The following is a 21,521-nucleotide window of genomic DNA, read 5'->3' as shown; positions in this document are numbered from 1 at the left end:
CCCCGCTGAGCCTGTACGCTTTTTCCCTGCAACTTATCAACTACATTGGGTCTAATGTTTAGTGCGTCGCCTTATATCGACTAAATGCGCGAAGCGCGAAAAATTTATATAATTCGTATTTGAATCGGCCAATACAATCGGGAATTGCATATATTTTGCTATCAATTTTTTATCCCCTCTCTGCTCACGTAATCAGATTTACCGGCAGAGCTGAGTGAGGTGTGTTGGAAAAGGTGGGACCCCTACATAAGAATTGAACATCTTCGGGCGGACACGTTGGTATATTAACTTCGATACATTATGCTATTTCGTGACCTTCTATATCTGCTATGTCAAAAGATATGGAAATCGCCAAAACTAAAAGGCACACACGATTTAAAATTGGTATTGCTTTTCTGGCAAATAAGTTTTCCCTGCGGGATGGCATCTGTCCTGTGGGGGTTCAGATCGCCAGGAAAGGAAGATTCGACGCCAGCCATTTAGCCAATTGAACATATATGTATATTGTATATATATCCAAGTTTTGGGTCACCACAAGGGCATTCCTTCTCGGCCAAGATCTTCTTGCTGCTGATCGTTCTTGAACACATCTCGGAGTTGCATGTTTCATGGCCTATAACTTCATATGCCTTGGTGCGTCGTGACGCAGTAATGGCTGACGCCGAAGTCTCCGTTTCTATAAATTCTACGTATTTTCGTGGGTGAAGGGTACCTAATAATCAGATATTCGGTATTATTAAATCGCGACCCCAGCGCGAAAATTTTTTTTTTAAAAAGTGGCATAACTTTTAAAAAAATACTTAATTTATGTTAATTCACGAAATAATTTTGGGCCCCTTCGGGCTCGCCCCCCCTCATCGGGGGGTTTGGGGTGCGACAGTTACGGTCCTGTTCCCCACTACCCAGCACTTTTGTCATCACAGGGCAGCTATTTGCTGGTTTGACTACACAAGACACACAACCACACCAGTACGCAAGACAATCGCCCATAACTGCAACATAAAACGTATTGTGAGCCGATACCAGTAAAGCTCAAAATTTCGCGAAAGCGTTATTTCACGTCAAACTAGTCGTGCTGGATGCGTTTGTGACGCATTGATTGGCCATCCAGAGTTGAAAATGAGGTTTTGTGAACAACACACGCAATACAATTTTCGATAAATACATTCCAGAGCAGTTAACTGGTAACGGTAATGGCGCATGTGTCTCCGTGAATATGTAGACATTCCTGTATATAGTTTTGAACAAATGCGTCTATTCCCCACCAGAAACCATTAAATTCCCCACCAGTGGGGAATTCCCCACCGTTTGGGAACCACTGCTTTAGTGTGCCGTTAACTCTTGAAAAGAGGCACCCGAAAAGTCTTCGAATTTAATAAATATTCTGTTACAATGGATGTTCTATTGAAAGCTATATTCAAGTTCTGTACCACGAACCAGCTATTTAACAACTGTTAAAAGAACAAAGCTAATTAAAATACGATTTCAAGTAAAACAAAAAGATTATAATGAACAGCAACGGGCTACAAATCTCTGTGTGTGTCTTGACCTCTGAACTGTAGAACCCCCTGAGACTGGCTCAACGAAACCCCAGTTAAGAACCACAGGCCTATAGGTTGGCTATTACAATTTGCCAAGCCTTAGTCATTTCCAGAGGTGGCCAGTAACGAAGTACTTCTACTTTTTCGAAGTACTCAAGTAGTTTTCCTCTACTTCTGGTACTTACTCAGGTAGATCTAATTTTCGCTACTTCTACTTCTACTTCGTAATATTGTGTGATCTACTTACTTACTTTCCGTTATTTTCAGTTTGTCAAGTAGAAGTAGTTCAATCCTGCAATCAGGAAAATAGCTTGAGGAATTTCGGGGCTGTTTCCACGGAGTATCAACATTTAATTTTCATAAAAGTTGAGTAAAGTGCAAAATTTTCGTTGCGCTTCGCTCGCAATGGATCCGTAGTAACCAGTATAATTTCACGATAGTTTCGGTTAATATAATTTAGGTAGCGGGTTGGTGTGGTTCCGTTCACACCACATTGTCGCCCTTCGCCCATATGAAATAGTTCATCACAGTATATATGGCTCATCATAACGTTTAAAACTGATGTTTTGCAATCTAGCATTTACTTATCATATCGTAATCTAGCATGTCCATGGCGAGTCCTAATCAGGAAAAGTGGATTCTGACTATTTTTTAGTTTTAATGCTGTTTGAGCATACCACCTAAAGACATGAAATACATGTTCCGTTTTTAGAATAGTATTTATATTTCACTTACACTTACACTTACACTTACAATTCCCAGTGTCATATACTTTGAGTTCTAATTAATATCAGTTCTTTTGTCTGGATAACATACAAGTTGAAGCAAGTGTAGTAATGCCTTTAATTCCCGGAAATAAAGATACACAATATGGCATTTTTAAGGTCCACCACATTTTTTATTAAGGTTTACTAACCACTTATCCGTATTGCTCTTCGGCTAAACTACGGGCCTTATAATATGGGGGAGTGCGCCATACCATGATATTTTCTAAAACGTGCTGTTCGAGAAAACAGAGGATTGGTATCGTATTTCCACACCAATACTATAATTTTCATCTCATGACGCGGACGAATGCTTATGCTGTCGAAAATTGGATACCTCCTGGTATGCATCAATATGAATCAAGCTCGACACCTTTCGCATAGCTCAATTTGCCCCTTTTGACAATCCATGTGAACGAATTACGATCGTTTTCATAACTACTTACTTACTTGAGTAGATTTAAAGCCAGACAATTCTACTTCTACTTGAAGTAGTTTTAGGTTGCTTATGGAGGAAGTACTTCTACTTCTACTTGAGTTCCTTTCTTGACTACTTTGACCACCTCTACTCATTTCTCTGACTTACGAAGATTTTGTCGTTGATATGAATTTTTTCTCGTCGCTTCTTTTGACTTCGGAGTCTATTACGTTATTGTCGTTTGAAGATCCACCAGTCTTGTTGAACGTTGTATTCCGATACAGTGGTTTATCCTGTTCGCGCTGATCGGGTCTTGAGAGTAAACACGCAGGGTATAAGCATCTGAGTCGGTTACGCATCACAGTCTGGCAAAGCCTACGTTGCGAAGTCATGGCGTAGTACCGTACGCAACACCAAGGCTACTTAACATGACACCATGAAGCAACGTGCGAAGGACCTGGACTGACATACGTTGGGTCTCGCAGTTGAGATTTCTACCATGGATTTCCAATAAGACGCGTCGACGATCATCATCATTGGTTTATTAGCAATTTTATCGGTTCAATACACCACAGGGAGGGACGAGGGACCAAAAACAGTCAAAAAATCGAAGTGGTTAATCGCGAAATCCCTAAAATCTAGTGACTATATAATGGTCAACACCTTCTCCTAGTGCTAACATCACCTCTGTGGAAGACTTCTTTATATTGTAGATGTAAGGAGATTCAACATTCATTTTCAGAGAGCTTACACGTCCTTACGGCACACAGCTTAGACCAGAATGGAACATGCATTCAGTGCGTTGTCATGTGTCCACCAAGTGTCCACTCTGCCTATTTGGAACCAGACACTTGGTGGCCACAGCAACAACAACACTAGACTATAGATAACTAACCTAGGTTAGTTATCTATAACTAGACACTACCACAATAACATAAACAATTATAACAATTATTACAATTATAATATAATTATATATATATATTATAACAATTATAACTATATATAGCAGTGACGTGCGGTGAGGTTCATGACTGGTGACTGGTGAGGCACGGAGTAAGTATAGATATCACATACTACAATAAAGGATTATTATAGGTATTGCAGTCGAACACAACATAAAGGCCAAAAACAACGGCAATGCAGCCTATGCAAGTAGCTAATTCAACGTAGCTAATAGCTATGGATGGAAAATATAAAGGGATGGTGTGAACCTCTGAAAGGTTCAGGTTCGTGTGAACGCGAACGTGAACCTCATGACGTCACGTGACGTCATATTGCTAATTCCAACCCTATCTTTCAATACAGTAATAGCCTATATTAATATACACGATACCTAGCGACGACTCGGGCCACATAATGCCACAATGCTGAAGTACATATTGACGGTTTAAACGTCGCTAAATGTATAAACTGAGGCAATCAAATGAAATAATAATCCCATAAAGTCAATATCTTCCGTCCCTTTGCCCACAGTTTCGACGATGATTTGCCAGGGAATATAAGCTCACTACTTAACTGTCTAGGCCAGACAATGCAATGTAGTCGGCGTCCGAGTATTGTTACATTGATATTGGGCAGAGTGTAAAACAGGTTTCTATACTTGCCACCGATATTATCCCTTCAAGAAGTTATACAGCAGTAGCCAACACCTCAATCGCACAGATTTGGTTATAATGATACGTTAAACATATGAAGTCAAGATTAACCCCGTAGGCCTGTTTGATTTTTTTACATCAGAAAACGATATCAATCTCATTGATTGGTTGAATAAGCATCATTCGCTGACTACATGTAGAGTATTTCGCTCGTGATGTTGTGTGATTGCGGGTCAAGCTCACAGCAGAGAGTCATATCAGGCTTTCCGTTTGCAGTCACAAACGGAAAGCTAGATATTTCGAGCAAACTTTTGTAACGAAGCAAGTAAAATGTTTGAGATTGTCAAGGTGCATGCACGTTTAGTGTTATTTTTTATGCTGCCAGCGTCCCGCATAGAGTGGCCCGCAGTTGAAATGCAATAAATTTGAACCAAATATGTTATATATGAAGTGAAAATTGTAACATATGAAAAAGGTTCACAGTGCAGAACCTACCAAGGTTCTGTTGTGAACGCGAACCTCTAAATTTCCAAGGTTCACACACAGAACGCGAACGTGAACCTCACGTTCACACCATCTCTAGAATATACATTAGGGCTCTTCAAAAATGACTTTTTTTTTCTTAAATCGGACTGGCTACTTGATAAAATTGTTAGGTTACCAAATTTAAGCCTACACACAAAATTTGGTTCAATTCCAGTCAGTAACCGCGTTGCTACAGGAGAAGAAAGTTTATATTAATTATAAAAAAATAAATAATAAAAAATTTGAAAATTTTCTGTTCACCCCGTGAAAGTGTTAGGCTATCTATAGAAACGATCCTCACCAAATTTGGCTCAATTCCAACCAGTGGAAGCGGAGTTATTGCCGTCGAAAATTTTTGATTTGAATAAAATAGTATTTACGGTGAGCACAACTATAATAAATAAAGAAAGAATCGGTCACCGTAAATACTATTTTATTCAAATCAAAATTTTTCGACGGCAATAACTCCGCTTCCACTGGTTGGAATTGAACCAAATTTGGTGAGCATCGTTTCTATAAACAGCCTAACACTTTCATGGGGTGAACAGAAAATTTTCAATTTTTTTATCATTTATTTTTATATAAGAAATAGAAACTTTCTTATCCTGTAGCAAAGCGGCTACTGGTTGGAATTGAACCAAATTTGGCGTGTAGGCTTAAATTAGGTAACCTAACAATTTTATCAAGTAGCCAGCAGGATTTGAGAAAAAAAGTCATTTTTGAAGAGCCCTAATATACATATCAGCTACATAAGTAAGGGAATGTATTTGCTCCGCATTACGTATTGGCCGTCGCTACTATATAATTCCTACAAGACTGTTGGATTACGAAATCGATAGCGCGTTTCATTGTGCTGCGATTGTCCAATTGTTAGTGAATAGTACATGAGGCAGATTCGTTTGTGCCTCACCTGGCCATTGTTTCTCTGCGATGGCATTGTCTGTCATAAAGCCGAATGTCACCTTCCTTGGCGATTTTAGGGGGGTTCTGGTGCTCTGACACTGTTAATATTTGGATTTTCGGAATCAGTGTGACGGTAGCATTTGATTGATAGCAGTTATTATGAATCCCGAGCTATTTATGATGAATTGCATTGTCGCAGGTGAGGCACGACCCGCCCGTGCCTCACCTGTGCCTCACCTCTCCTTTCGCGCTGTATTTTTGAATAATAATTATGCAAATTGATGATGTTGGGTGAAAAAATGTTCAAATTTAGTTATTTATGAACATCGATGTAAATTATCAATAATCATTGACAGTTTTCACAATTTTCACTTAGGCTACTAACCCTGACGACAGGTGAGGCACTGCTTCACCTGCCTCATTGGACCGCACGTCACTGATATATAGTTCAAACTGGAATGGAATCTCCGTTACCTCCGAAACGGCGATAACTCGTTATGTCTTGAGAAACATGACGAGATTCGGAGGGATCCTTGGAGATGACGAGGTGTTTGGAAATAGTACGAATGCATCTCGTAACGAAACTAAATAGAAGTATAACAGTTTGAAAGTACAAATACTGAAAGGACTCACAAAGAAACATCCGATTAACACGAACTCCCATCTCCACTACACGCAATATAAAGTACGGGTGATTGTTGAGTACATGTCACAGTAATTACATTAACATTTAAAATTTTAAATAGTATATCAGGGTTGTAATGACTCGAGTCAGACTCGAGTCACGATTTTTTTGTGACTCGACTTGTACTCGAGTCATTACGCATGACTCGACCCAAGTCATTGACTCGGCTTATTTTATATGACTTGAAGATGAAGAAATTTGCGAATCGTAATGGCTAGATCAACGCATCTGACGAATTCTGCCGACATCGCTATTTGTCACCACACCACCGCTTTCGTTGCACTTGTCTGATATCAGATATGCCGCCGTAAAAACAACAGAAAATGGTTCATAGTAGCAATGCATTGTACAAAATCATCAAGTGATGAAAAGGTAATAGATACTCCGCAATCAAAGTACTCAAGACTTTTCAATTATACAAGCAAACAATTGAAGCAAAGTTCAATTAGAGCCAATGAAATGACTCAGATGGTCAAGAGACTGATAAGCTCATGTGTAGATTTGAAGGCGATGATTCTTTGCATTTTGGGGCGACTAGACAGAATGAGTATTCAATGCTCTTCAGTGTGGTTCAAAAATGCTTGTCAATTCCTGCATCTAGTGCACTAGTGGAACGTGTGGTCAGTAGATGTGGATTTATTCTACGGCCATGCCGCTCTAACATATCTGAGGATCTCCTTTCCACATTAGTATTTTTGAAGAGTAACTCATTGATTTGATCTGCTGTCTGTGAAAACACACAATACCCCCGTCCATTTGACGTTTTGTTAGGTATGTGCATTGTGCACGCGAGTAATAATGGATGGTTAATGATGTGTGATGTTTGTACAATATGGATGTTCTAAAAGAAATTCTTTTTTATTTTACTGGTGGTTACTTGATAAAATTGTTATGTTGCCTTAAAAGAACACTGAATCTTGCTTAATTTGAAAAAGTAGAATCAATGACATGAGAGGAGAATATGTTGGATTTGAAAATAAATGGAGTATTTTTAATGAGAAATTCCATCACAATAATACAATTACATACTAGTAGTAAGCCGACTATTTTTTCATATCCAAAATATTCCACTCTTATAACTTCGCTTCTTTAATTTGGAATTGAGCCAAATTTGCTAGGAATCATATTTTTACACAATCTAACAATATCATGAGGTAGCCAGTAAAATTCGAAAATCTCTATTTGTAATTAATCCAAATTTTTCTCTCATAGCATTGCTTTCTACTGGTTGGAATTGAGCCAAATTTGAGTTCTTTTAGGCAATTCAACAATTTTAACAAGTAGGGAGACCGGGGACAATTGTAACACTTTTTGGATTTTCCAACATTACGTGTTGTTCTCATGGAAATTTCATTTCCAAAGTTTTATATAAGGAAGCCAGCAACTCGATAGTTTATATAGAAACTAAAATGGAACTCAATCAACACTCAATCATTGAAATTTTGGGTCGCGAAAATCGCCGCTCAAATGTTACAATCGCCCCGTACCCAGGGGCAATTGTACCACCCATACGGGGCAATTATAACAGTGTTATTTATAAGTGAAAACAAACAAAATGAACAACGAAAACGGGACCACAACTTGTATTATTGCATCAAACTAAAGAAATAGAAGTTTGAACGCTTCCAGGCTACGCCCCATAGCATCTTGGCATTTAAATACAATATCACCCTTCGTGACTTCTTCATGAGCTTAAAGTGTACAAGAACCACATTCATTCCATCATCTCCTTATACACATATTAGGCATCTTCTACCAAGGTGCTGTTGTTCAGCGTGCACAATGGGTTGGGCATTGGGTCACCTGCGAAGGTGCGAAACCGACCTGGCTAAAATATTTTGGTTGAATGCGCCGATGATAGTGTAGCAAAACGAGGACAAAACATTTTGTGGAGTCAAAGCTATAATGGCATTCTCTTGTTCTGTACGAAATTAAAATAATTTGTTCACAACAAATGACAAAATGTAATTGGGCCATGCTCAAAGTCAGAGGATGAGGATTCAGTCATGGGCAAGTTCTTAAGTGACCATTGAAGGTCGACACACCAAAAGGCGATCAACATGAGAAAGGGTGGTAGAATCACGGAAATAACCGAACCGTAAGATTCACGTCACCACTGCTGTATAGCCATTCCGACAGATGATCATGTTAGAATTGGTATGGCAAGGTATTATCTGTTCTGGTATTGAACTTCTGGCTGTTTCAAGATTCATCTGCAGTAAATAAATGGTTATACCAACATATGAACAAAGATATTCAGCATTGAAAAGATGTTGTAACGGGGCAAAAGTAACAGAGTGTTACGTTTGCCCCTGACACGCTCGACCATGATTAGTGTCTCAGTATGGTACCTTTCCGGCGATGCAAGTCCTAGTTTTTCTATCATCAAGGTATAGACTGCGGTAACATTGTTCCAGCTACATATATTACGTTGTGACCCCTTGAGGTATTATTCGTCTGAACAAATTATTCCAGATCAGAAAATATTTACTCGAGTGTCCAAAATTTCGTTTTTTTCAAGTTATTTCGGAGTGTCGCGTCGTATCTCAACATAACTTCAGATATGTTAGGAGAGATAACTACCACATGCGCACACAAAATATCAAGACGATCTATCCACCCTACTAGCGGAGAGGTCGATTGTTACATTTGCCCCTAGTTACATTTGTCCCCGGTCTCCCCCTAGCCTAATTTTTGAGGTTTTGTCCTCTTTTATGAGAATTTTTGTTAAATGTAGGGCAAATTCGATGAAGATACAGTAAATCAGAACTGAAGTAACGCTCCGGCGGCTATTTCGGGAGCTGAGCAGGAAAGTTGACCTTTTTTTAGTCAACCACCTGATAATGTGAAAGAAAAACTGTACCCCTACATAAACATGCATCTGTTGATTCTCTATCAGCTGGTATCTAGACGTGAATTCGTTGGTTCTCTATGAGCTATTTGTGAGCAGTCGTCGATGTGCTCGCAATAATAACTGAATGCTTGTATTTGTGATGTATGAGACTGACAAGACAGATATTAGATGTAAAGTTCTAAGTTTACTAAAGTTATCATATTAGCGGCCTGTCTCGTCTATCTGTACCATCGGTAAATGAGGCAAGGAACTGTCCGTTATCAGCCTAAATAAACATGTGCCAAGACTCTGATAGGGACAAAATAATCATGTTTGACAAGCAAGGAATTCGATATCACCCAAGCAGGATTGAAAACATAAGTTGAACATGACTTCAATACTGTGACTTGGACTCGGACTCGAGTCATAACACTATGACTTGGACTTGACCCTTTAAACGGTGACTTGGACTCGGACTCGACTCGGTGATGAATTGAAAATGACTCGACTTGACTCGAGTCAAAACCACAAAAGTAAGATTGACTGGTGACTCGGAACCATGTGACTTGGTTACAACCCTGTAGTATATGTTATAATAATCTTGCAAACGTACGTGATCTTATGTCTACAATTCGGTCTTGAAGGTCACATTCTGCAGGATATACAATAATGTGTGTATGGTGCGTAAGAACTACTATCAATGTCAATTGACATGCTCCCATGCCAGGTAGGGTTACCATATTTGGAGCCGGAAAAGGAGCATACCTTTATCAAATCATAAAAGTTGGTATACCGAAATTTAAAACGGCGAAATTACGGAAAATCTTGTTGCGTTGACTAAAAAAAGGTCATCACTCTGACTCGACTCCCGAATTACCCACTTTTTACCATACTTCTCTGATGTTGACTTAAAAATAGGTTATGTCTCCGACTCGACGTATTTTGCGTCATTTGTGGTGATTTTCATCTGACCTTGTGCAAGCAGTGAAGAAGGCGGAATTTCAAAAAAAAAAATGAGGATATTTAGGCGTCCTCAGTGGCCATTTTCAATTTCCTGAAAAATGAGGACATATATGGTAACCCTAATATGAGGGCGGTGCTTATAATAATAATAATCGTTGAGTTATATTTTTCATCTGAACAAGTCACACACAATGTGCAATGCGATAAGACACAATGCGATGTCATGAACAGATAGGAGGATGTCGAACGACACGCATCAGTAGCGATCCTTTTAATCTAACACCCACTTCGGCCTAGAGTGCCCGATGTAACAGTTCTATTTTATGTTGATCTTTTTGATGCCGCGGCCCTTTCTACTAGTTCTTTCCATTCCTTGTGAGTGCTTTCTTTCGTCGGGTCTTTTTCTGGGCTTTTTTGTCGCCGTAAGAACAGCAATGGCGGGGGAAGAGGAGCCCAGATAAACCTACGACGGGAATCGAACCGGGTTTGTAGGCGCTTATCGTCACCACTGCGCTATGCTTAACTAATGATATCAAGTCTATATCTGGCGTGGATGAAATTATGGCATGAATTGGATTTCTTCAGAACCGTATCACACATCATAACCATGTATACAACTTACACACCACGAAATAAATCTTGAATGTACGCCTTGTAGTTGCTGTGTTTATATACTTTAATAGATCTCAGTTACCGATGGACTGACAGTGTTGGGATCAAGTCACTACCTTCGAGTCACGAGTCATTTCGAGTCATTGCACATTTTGACTCGAGTCAAGTCAAGTCAATCGATTTTCGAAAGTGACTCGAGTCAAGTCAAGTCACTCGATTTTCGGAGGTGACTCGAGTCAAGTCAAGTCAAGTCACGAGTCAAGTCACAATTCAAGTCAAGTTGCATTTTCGAAGTATGAGGCATGATTACGGCATTGCATTTTGCTATAGCTGTCTGAATTACAAATTGAGTGGTATCATTGATTTTGAACCGATGAACGAATACAGAGTTAAATATATACACACAAGAAGGCATTGTATCGCTCACATATACCTAGAACTGCCTAACTACGTAATTGCATATAGCGTCAGTTCATAGTTACCAGCCAAAATATAGAATAGAGAAACGAATTGATAAGATGCAATACATTAACCATTTACAAATTGATATGATACAATTCGAGCCTGCGCCAATGGTTGAGGACTATATAAACTATATTCGAATTCGATTTCAGCAGAACAAGAGGTTTGGTTAAGGTAAGGACAGAGAACATAAATAGACATTTTGCTAGTAAATTACTTGACTATACTAGCTTACGACAACGTAAGCTGTAAGCTTCGATCACTTCGTTTGCGGTCAATTTATTTGTGAGAGAACAATGTAGGCTCACTAAAACGCACGATTATTGAATGATTGGTCGCTCTCACGGGTCACACCAGCGTTTCGCGAACAATCCGGACATATGCAAGATACAGTGACTTTTATAGACACCGATAACTTGATGACTTGAAATTGACTCGTGAATTTTGCTCCGAGTCACGAGTCAATCCACATTTCTGATACGCCGAGTCAAGTCAAGTCAAGTCATTTTAGCAAAGCGACTCGAGTCAAGTCAAGTCATACGAAAAATGTGACTCGAGTCTGACTCGAGTCAAGTCATGACTCGAGTCATCCCAACACTGTGGACTGATTCAGAAATCACCGTGTAATACACTTTTGCGAACGGTGAAACACTCAAAAGTATGTTATACCTTCCGATTCATCAGAGCGTATATCACAGGATTGTACATCGTGGAAGATTTAGCGATATAAGCAGGAACCGCGGCTACATATTGATTTACCTGTAACGGAAAAGTCAAGATAAGACAAGATATTGCTATGTTAACTCAATAAGCTGAGCCGCAAAGACAGCAAGCTGGTTGATCCATGACGATCAGTCACGTTATTTACGTTGCGGTGCAATGCATGTGCAATTGTGTATTTATTGCTGTTAAATAAGTAGTGGGTATGGCAATATAATATTTTGCTGAAGATTTAATTACCCTTTACAGTCTAAAATTGTAGTAGGATCATTAGAATTGTTGATTTAACCTCGTAATGCACACGTGACTACGACCAGAAATACGTTATGCATAACGAATAGTGAGATATATATGTAGGTAGGGTTGGATTTAAAACAACTGGCTGTTTAAGCACAGTGTTTTAAACAGAGGCCTTTTCAAAAAAAATTGTGTTTTTTTCGAGTTGTAAAATCGTGACATAACTGTGTAAATAGTTCATAAAAAACATGCTGTATGAGCCTGCGGACAATTGCCACCCGATATAGCCGACGTATACGATATGAGATGGTTGGAACCCTAAAAATAGTCGGTTCAACAGCTATAGTACGTAGATACTTCGTGAAAGGAGCTATATTTACCCTATATTTTCAATTGTCAATGTCAATCCACTCTGATGTCACAATTGAATATTCATAACGTCATGGCTAAAAAAACAATAAAAAACATGTTTTAAACAAGGGCCTTGTTTTAAACATGTTTGTTTTAAATTGATTTTTGTTTTGAATGCCACCCTATATGTAAGCCTACCGTATTTTCAGCACACAAAAAGAGAACTTCGAACAATGTTTGCAATAACAATGACAGAGCAGTTCGCTAGAAAACCTTTTAACCCTTTTGAAGGGGGAAGGAGGGGGGGGCATATTTTGCAGAATTGACCATCACTTTTCAAATTGATACCGTGACCTCACCGTGACTTGAATATGGTCTGTTGCAGTTTAAAAGTGGGCGGAGTATAGCCCTCCACCGTTTCCGCCATCGATCGACACCCAATGACATGTCTAAGTTTTATTTATAAGACTAAATAAACAAAATTTTTCTCGAAAAAATTTCTCTCTTTTACCCATTTTCCAAGGCTGACCCCCAGGATGGCGTCAGAGAGTAAAAAAATGATGCTTCAGTGCGTAGCCACCGTGGCCCGGTTTCGAACAAGCCGTCAACCATGGCTGTAAACCGCCCGGCTCTCCCGATATCGAAAAATCAAAAATACATGAATAATTCACCTCTGGGCGTGGTCAGTGTGTGGTCATAATGGTCAAGATCCAGATAAATACTGAATCGGACCCATACCTTCCAGTTTATTGCATGAAACAACGAAGAATACTTTCTCTTGTCATATCCAACCATTTTCAGGCATAGTAAACCAGTTTATGACTCATATTTCGGCATAAACTTGAACTTGACCATGTTCATGAAAATCACCGAAGCGTGACCCGTCAGAAAACTCCCCAGAACAAGGTTTGATGTTCGAAACGATGAAAAGTTGCACGGAATACCGTACAAGTTGACTTTTGATGTTCTGGCAGAATTTTCGACAAAATTTCCCACTCGGAAAATATCTGGAAATTTCAGGTGATAACCAATTTTTTCGGGTTTACGTAAATTTTTTTCGTTGAGAACTAAAATTTTTGAGTAAGGTATCAAATGAATCTGAAAAATCCCAGCTTTCCAAAAAACCAAGTACCCGATGCCTACGGCGTGTCAACACGGATAAATCGGTCATAGAGACATGTCATATCAGATATGATACACCCCCTTCAAAAGGGTTAAAAACCAACAATTCAACATGCTTCATGCATGGTTTGAAAATAAATACAACGTCTCACCTAAGTCTTGTTGAAAGTATAGGTAACTAACTCGAAATGCAAAACAATAGGACATATGGGCATTTTTCATGTGAAAAGAGGACAAATCCTTCCAAAAGAGGACATATGGTAAGCCTATAAATATATGCCGAAGCGAAAAGACACTGATAAAATATGAAATCGGGTCCATAGCACCAGACTTGTTGATGTTGACATGTCACACAGAGGTGGCCAAAGTAGTATTCGTTTGTAATCGAGCATTAGAAGTAGAAGAAACGTCTTATATTTCGTCTACAGTACAAGTAGAATTGGAGATTTCTAAGGAAGTAAAAAGTTAAATATTATACGCCTAGTTTAGCTTAATGAATAGAAAACGGCTAGGTAGAACAAGAAGTTACAATATGGCATCATCTGTTGGGGGGGGGGGGGGGCTGCCTGCCAGTAAAACTGCACTGCAGTCGCTACAAAAACTACAACATCAGGTCCTCCGTATTACAGCCACGGTCCCAAAGGGACCAAGATGTGTGTCCAACAAATCACTGCTCAAAAAATTTGTGGTGTCCTAAACATGAAAGATATGCGGAAACTAGAAATTGCAAAGTTTATATCAGTTCTTCACAGCCCCGAACACTTCAATGACTTCTTTACCTCGGTATCAAAAGTGCATAAGTACGACACACGCGCGTACACGTCGTCCAACTATCATATGGTTGACAAAAAATATCATCGCTCTATCAAATATGCCGGACTTGAAGTGTGGAACAGTATCTCGCCGGCTATCCGACAGTCGTCGAGCATGTTCACATTCAAGTCGAAATACAAGCAATTTCTACTGGTCAGCCCTCACCATTTACCGGACCACGACCTGACGTATCGATCTCGCCTTCCGTCACTTGCCACCTGATATTATCGCTTGCCACTTTATATTATCTTCTTTTACTTTCATTCAGTGTGCATGCCTCCTCGTTACATCGCCCAGGCCCAGGTGGGTTTTTGATCGTAAGACTACTCCTAGTCGTTTCGGCATCTTCCTATCATTCAATGTATTGCAGTCTTGTGATGTTTTGAAGTGATAAAATATTATGAATAAACGTGAACTTGAACTTGAGTAATATAAAATCACATAATCACTTGAATAAGTAGTGCAGGTAGGCAAGTCGTATACTTGATAACCTCGCAAAAGTAGTAGGCCTACTTCATTACTCTCACTGATTACACTTTTCAACAAAATGAAAAAAAAAATTAGGCAGAACATCTAGGAGTCGTTTCTACGGTTTTCAAGGTTGCTGATTACGAATAGTTTTGCCAGATTCACTCTATTTTAGAGGATACGTATTCCACTACAAAAGACCAAATTACCGTATTTACCACCTAAATATTTCACTTGATGAGAAGTAAATCGTAGATTTTTTTACTTTTATACTTCACATAAATAGATAATTGACTATGACCGACGAGATAGCGTAATGGTAAGCGTCCGGCATCTCGATCGGTAGGTCGTGGGTTCGATCCCCGTCCGGGTCAGACCAAAGACCTGATTGGTAACACTGGTATCCATGACTTCCCTGCTTGGCGCTCATGCATTACTGGGATAGCATGGAGGGGTGGTGCAAGACTTAGAAAGGCGTAATAGGCTATATCTGCACCTTCCTTGTCCTGCGGCATATGCACATCATGCACTCATGATATGCATATGCGCAGATCGTGTGTATGTATATCATGAGTCGGTGTATATGCCGCAAAAAATATCAAGGACAGAAATAAACTACGTCCTTTCCTTTACTATGAAGAGCCCGCATGCCCTCCACATTTATTCAATCAATATAAACATGACGTGATTCGAGATATTTGTTTGTGAAAAAAGCAGTCTACGAATTGTACTTTTGCACCAGGGAAATATATTTTCTCCTGCACCCTTCTACCAAGTTGAAGGGGGAGTATAAAGCTAAATTTGTCCTCGATTTTAACTGCAATACTCATATGCGTCCCGTCTCTTTTGACTGGTAATTTTCTGCTGAGCCAACAACGTGGGTATACCTAATATCCCTATCAAACGAGAAGTTTAAAGCTGCATGGTATCTTTGATGGACCTCAGATTCGAATATATCGATGAAAGATTCCAATTTCATAATAATGGAATTCATTCTAGGATGTAGTAAATAAAACTTTTTGGAAGAACACAAAGCACCCAACTATTGACGTAGTTGGTCTGAAAATTGTTATCTGCATATTGAAAATTCGGAGCAAACATGAGAATTAAAGTTCCCTTCTCGTTCAGTCATCTTGATATATTTCCCGATCATTTTGATGATTTAAGTAAAAAAACAAGGAAAGGGTTCCACCAAGACATCAAAACAACAAAAAATGATACCAGGGCAGATGAGATCAGCATATTATGGCAGACTATTGCTGGAACCTTTCCAGAGACTGCACTAAATTGCTTACAAGCGAAAATCGTACAAGACTCAATTTTACTTTAAGATAGATTAATAATATTATATTCGAATTGCTTATTTTGAATTTACAATAGGTGTGTAGAATTTTATTAACAAAATTCCCAAAAAAGATCAGCGACTTGCATACGGATAAATCAAAGTCAAGACGAGAAATTACTCCAACACCTCACACCGCAAGAGTTTAAATACGATGCCGTCTCAGCCCGCAATATTCTTCGAAACGTGTCAATTCGGCGCGTCGTTCAATAAAGTTAACCGTCGTACCCAGCACTCGAAAAACGAACTGGCTTACAAAGCACAAACCAACGTACACCTTAGGTAACACGCACTAGATAATCAACTCAATAAAACCAATCAAGCAATCAAGTCGGTTGGAACCTCTTCGGCTTGCGTATCGCACGACCACTTGACGTTCGCTTTACAACATCCTCCTCCCCCTGACTTACTTCGGAGTTAGTCAGAACCGGTTCCCGTTTAACATACATTGTTGATATCTCTTCGGGCACGAAATGATTCTCTACATCTGGACTCAAATCCATCGATTCCAGAACATGAAGTCTTTGCACAGGGCGACAAATGATTGCCTTCTGCGTTTTCACCTGCGCAGTTCTGACCAATCCGTCTTTACCAGAAAAGACATCGGTGACACGACCAAGAGGCCATTTTGGTCGTGACGTGTTTTCTTCAGTGACCAAAACGACGTCACCAATCTTGATCGGCGATTCTTCTTGCTTCCACTTGCCCCTTTGCTGCAATTTAGGCAAATATTCATTGCTCCACCGCTTCCAAAACGATTGAAGTAAGCTTTGTAGATAGCGGAAACGCTTGCCAACAGACACGTTACCGCTTCCACGAATCAAAGGCAATTCTCGTAGATTCCGTCCGATAGTTAATTGACTCGGCGTGATTGGAGTCGGATCCAAAGGATTAGAGCCGTGGTAAGCTAGGGGACGCTGATTAAGAGCCGCTTCAATGTCCGTCAGTATTGTGTATAACTCGGTATAGCGTAATAAGGCATTCCCCAAAATCTTTCGTAGAGGCTCTTTCAAACTTCTGTTCATCCTTTCCCAATATGCTCCTCTGAACGGACTTCTCTCGGTGATAAATCTCCAAGTTATACCGTTTTCCGCCATGAAACGCTTAATCTTTATGGAGTCCATCTTCTCAAATAACTTGCCGGCGAATGTTATTTCGAGCAATTTCTTGGCCTTCTTGAACGTTAGTTGATTGTCTGACTCGATAGTCTTGCACCAACCGCGTCTGTTCATGAATCTCCTCAGAGCTTGAAGAAATTCGTCGGTTGTCATGTCCAGGCAAAGCTCGAAGTGGATCATCCGACTGTGAGGGCACGTGAAAACGAGAATATACCCTTTCTTTACAACTTCACCATCTCGTATCAGCAAGGCACCGGTGTAATCCAAGCCCACGTCGGAAAATGCAGGAGCCGGAACCACGCGATGAGATGGAAGATCTCCCATTTTTTGAATGACTGGCTTCGTACGGTAACGCTTGCAGATGCTGCACTTGTGTATTACACGTCGTACGACTTGTCGAGCGTGTACCACGTAAAATCTTTGACGCAGGAGTGACAAAGTGGTTTCGGCAGCCGCGTGCTGGCTTGAAATATGGTGGTCTTCAACTACTCGTTCCGTGAGTATATCGTGGTCAGGTAGAATAATCGGGTGTTTAGACATTTCCGGTAAGTTGGAATGCCGTAGTCGCCCACCAACACGCAATAGACCAGTTTCCTCGTCGATGAACGGATCGTAGCTGATTAACGGACTTTTCTCTGGCAAACGCTTCGCCGCCTTGAGCAATGCAATTTCACCGCTGAAATGTCGTCTTTGCAAATCACGGAGAAGACCGAACTCCGCCCGTTCCAGCTCCGTAGCGTTTAATTCAGACGGACTTGCTTTCGAGATGCTTGATTGAGATTGCGCACTCGCACGTTTAGCTTTCAAATCTAGGTATCTCAGCATCCAAGCCAGCAGCCGTCTCGTTTTGCGATAACTTGAACATTTCGTTACGACGTTAGGCGGCAATTCAACTACCTTTTGACTGACAATCAATGCGCTTGGTGCTCTTTCCGTCTCGAATGCAAAAGCGTCTGCGGAGTTCTCGTCGATTCTATCCCGGTTTGTCGGCCAGTTCGTCTGCGATGCGACAATCCACGGCGGCCCATTCCAGTACAAGTCTGAGGCTTTCAATTCATGCAGAGTTACCCCACGGCTAACTACATCAGCCGGATTCTCTTTGCCCGGGCAATGACCCCAGACATATGCGTCGAATAAGCTGTGAATCTCTTCAACACGGTTTCTGACGAAGATTTTCCATGTCGAACTCGGTTTGTCGATCCATGCGAGAACGATTTCAGAATCGGTCCAAAGACGCGTGCATTCTACATCAAGATGTAATTGCTCAATGACGTAGTTTGTCAATCTCGCGAGAATTACTGCTCCCATGAGTTCAAGACGAGCGATGGTTTGGGACTTTAAGGGCGCAACTCTTGATTTAGCCATGACTAAAATGGATTCTTTCTTTCCACTGCCGTTGCGATATACAATGTATACCATTGCGCCGTATGCCTTTTCGGAGGCATCGCAAAATCCATGAATCTGAACCTTCTGTTTGGCATTCCCTCGGAAAAGATGGCGAGGAACGACAATCGACGATATGTCCTCTAGTTCCTCTGCCCATTTGCTAAACTCGATTGCTTCCGCGTCTGGTAATGTCTCGTCCCAATCAATTTTCAAACACCAAATCCGTTGCATTTGTATCTTCGGAACAATTGTATATCCAGCGAGAAAACCAAACACGTCATATATCGAACTCAACGTACTGAGAACAATGCGCTTTGATGGCACTTGTGGGATGTTGATCAGTTTATCGGAAACGTTGACGAAAAAGGTATCAGATGCCGTATTCCAGCGTAGTCCAAGCGCAGTTGGTGTGATCACATCGTCTGTTCGGTCGAAAGCAATCACTGAATGCGGATGTCGATCGCGTGACGGTATAACATCCATCACCTCTTCGGAATTCGATACAAACTTTGTCATGTGCCATCCGCCGGACTCAAAAAACGCAACTGTGTCGCGATGCAAATTAACGACTTCTGTAACGCTGTCACCACCTGTGTGAAGATCGTCTACGTATAGCGATTCCTTAAGTTCTTCACAAAGTCTGGGATATTGGCGTCTCATGTCTTCTCGGTCGGCATGCCTGTGCGTGCAAGAAATTGCCCCACACGGAGAATAGTTTACACCGAACATTAGTGAAGTCATTACCATTTTCTTCGGTTCGCAACTCGCATCGCAATCTCGCCAAAGGAAGAGTTCGTATCTGTAATACTGCGGCAGAATCTTCGTCTGTGGAAACATCTTCTCAATATCACCACTCAAGGCAATACGGTGTGTGCGGAACCGAAGTAGAACCCCGCCCAAATCAGGCTGTAGCGCAGGACCAGGCAAAAGACAATCATTCAACGAATTGCCGTTTTTATCAGGATGGCTTGCATTGAACACCAACCGGAATTTGGTCGATACGCTTGACTCCTTGATCACGCCATGGTGTGGAATGAAATAGCAATCACCGTCGCGTTCGAAACGATCAATCTCGCTCGCGGTAAGCTTCCTCGCAAACTTATGATCGACCAGTTCCCGCATTGCTCGGATGTACCTTTCCCTCATTTCTGGCTTTTTCTCGAGTCTTCTTTCCGTAGACTCAAGCAACTTCTTCGCGGTTCTGTAATTGTTAGAGAGCTTCGGTGCGCCCTGTCGAAATGGCAGTGGGATTTCGTACCGTACCCCGTTAAATATAGTTTCTGCTTCAAACAACGCAACCGCTCTCTCTTCGTCTGCGGTCATTTTAACACAGCTGTCGGTGATACCGATGGCGTCGAGACTCCAAAATTTCTCAATATCGCAATTCAGTACGCAGGTCTTGGTCCGATTGCTCTCACCATCAGCAGCCATACTCGGCGCATGGACAAAAAGACACGACGGTTTTGGATCGCCGCGTCCTGAAATTGGTCCCAGCAGTGCGTAACCAAATATGGTCTCGAACGCAGTTAAACGAGATTCTCCTCCCCTTGGCCTGATGACTCCGCTCAGCATAACTTCACTCAGTAATGCACTGCCGACCAGGATATCTATCTCAGCTCCCGCAGACACGTTGGGGTCTGCCAGGTGAAGGCCCTTCAAGTGCGGGTGATCTTCAAGCTGAATTTTCACTGGATGTAATGGTGCTCCGAGCGGCCCAGACTTGATGTAGGCTTCAAATGCGATAGTCGGTTCCTTAGCTATCAAGGGGACAAGCTCCATCTCGGCTACTGATACCTTCGTTTTGGTTTCATGTCCACCAAACCCTTGTACCGCAATGTGCTTTGTTGCGCTTGGAATCAGTTTTAACGTTTCTGCAACTCGTTGACTGACAAAGGTCTTCTCACTCAATGTGTCGAGCGCAAGACGGACTATCGTGACTCGATTACCACTTCTTACTCTCGCCAAGGCTGTTGGTGAGACGACTCTGTCTTCATTGGAGACGATAGGCTTGCGTTTGGTGTAAAATGTAGATTCACCTTCACTTGCGGCTGCGATCAGACTCTTTGCCGTCTCCTCGGTCTTCAACTCAGGTGGACAACTGATCATTTCATTGTGACGATAGCCGCACTGGCTGCATTTCTTCTTTCGGCAATGATGCTGTCGAGGCGAAAATGGTACGATAAGACAACGAAAACATAGCTTGTTGTCATCCACAAATTGACGCCGCTCATCTTTGTTGAGACCGATGAATTTTTGGCATGCGGTGACCAAGTGGTCAGCATCACAGTAAGGACAAGCGATACCTGGTTTCGGATCTTCCGTCTCCCGTGTTTCGAGAGTGACAAGGCTTTGCGCAGAAGTTAACCGGTCATTCGAACGCTTTTCCCACTTGTTCTTGTCATTATCATCATTTTTGCTCGACTTTCCTTCGCCCTTGATTGCGGTTTTGGAAATCATGGCGTCCAGTTCTTTATGGCAAAACTTGAACAGATCGTCACTGGTTGGAGTTCTATCATCCTCCGTTATCCCGTGTACATGGCGCTCCCAATTCATTCGCACGCCAGTAGGCAAATGACTTTCGATCATGGGAACCACAACCATATCTCTCGTGGCGTCGTGAGTTTCCAGCGCTGCTACTCGATTGAACATCTCTTCAATGA

The 21,521-nt window shown here is 41.1% G+C and overlaps 1 protein-coding gene across 2 annotated transcripts in view; it reads right to left on the bottom strand.

The window, feature by feature from the left end:
* Positions 1 to 21,521, bottom strand: part of LOC145458944 (parapinopsin-like) — a 46,936-nt gene that overhangs the window by 3,124 nt on the left and 22,291 nt on the right. For both annotated transcript variants that reach the window (XM_080337459.1, XM_080337460.1), the window contains exons 6-8: positions 11,974 to 12,063; positions 6,224 to 6,333; positions 2,892 to 3,035 (exon numbers count right to left, since the gene is read on the bottom strand). In XM_080337459.1, coding sequence (XP_080193585.1) covers positions 2,892 to 3,035; positions 6,224 to 6,333; positions 11,974 to 12,063 — 344 coding nt within the window. The remainder of the gene's footprint in view (positions 1 to 2,891; positions 3,036 to 6,223; positions 6,334 to 11,973; positions 12,064 to 21,521) is intronic.

The sequence above is a fragment of the Botryllus schlosseri genome, chromosome 16 (assembly GCF_051294905.1).
Source record: "Botryllus schlosseri isolate E-star chromosome 16, Bs_hap1, whole genome shotgun sequence".
NCBI lineage: Eukaryota > Metazoa > Chordata > Ascidiacea > Stolidobranchia > Styelidae > Botryllus > Botryllus schlosseri.
The sequence above is the reverse complement of the archived record's forward strand: the minus strand, read 5'-3'. Positions and strand labels throughout refer to the sequence as shown.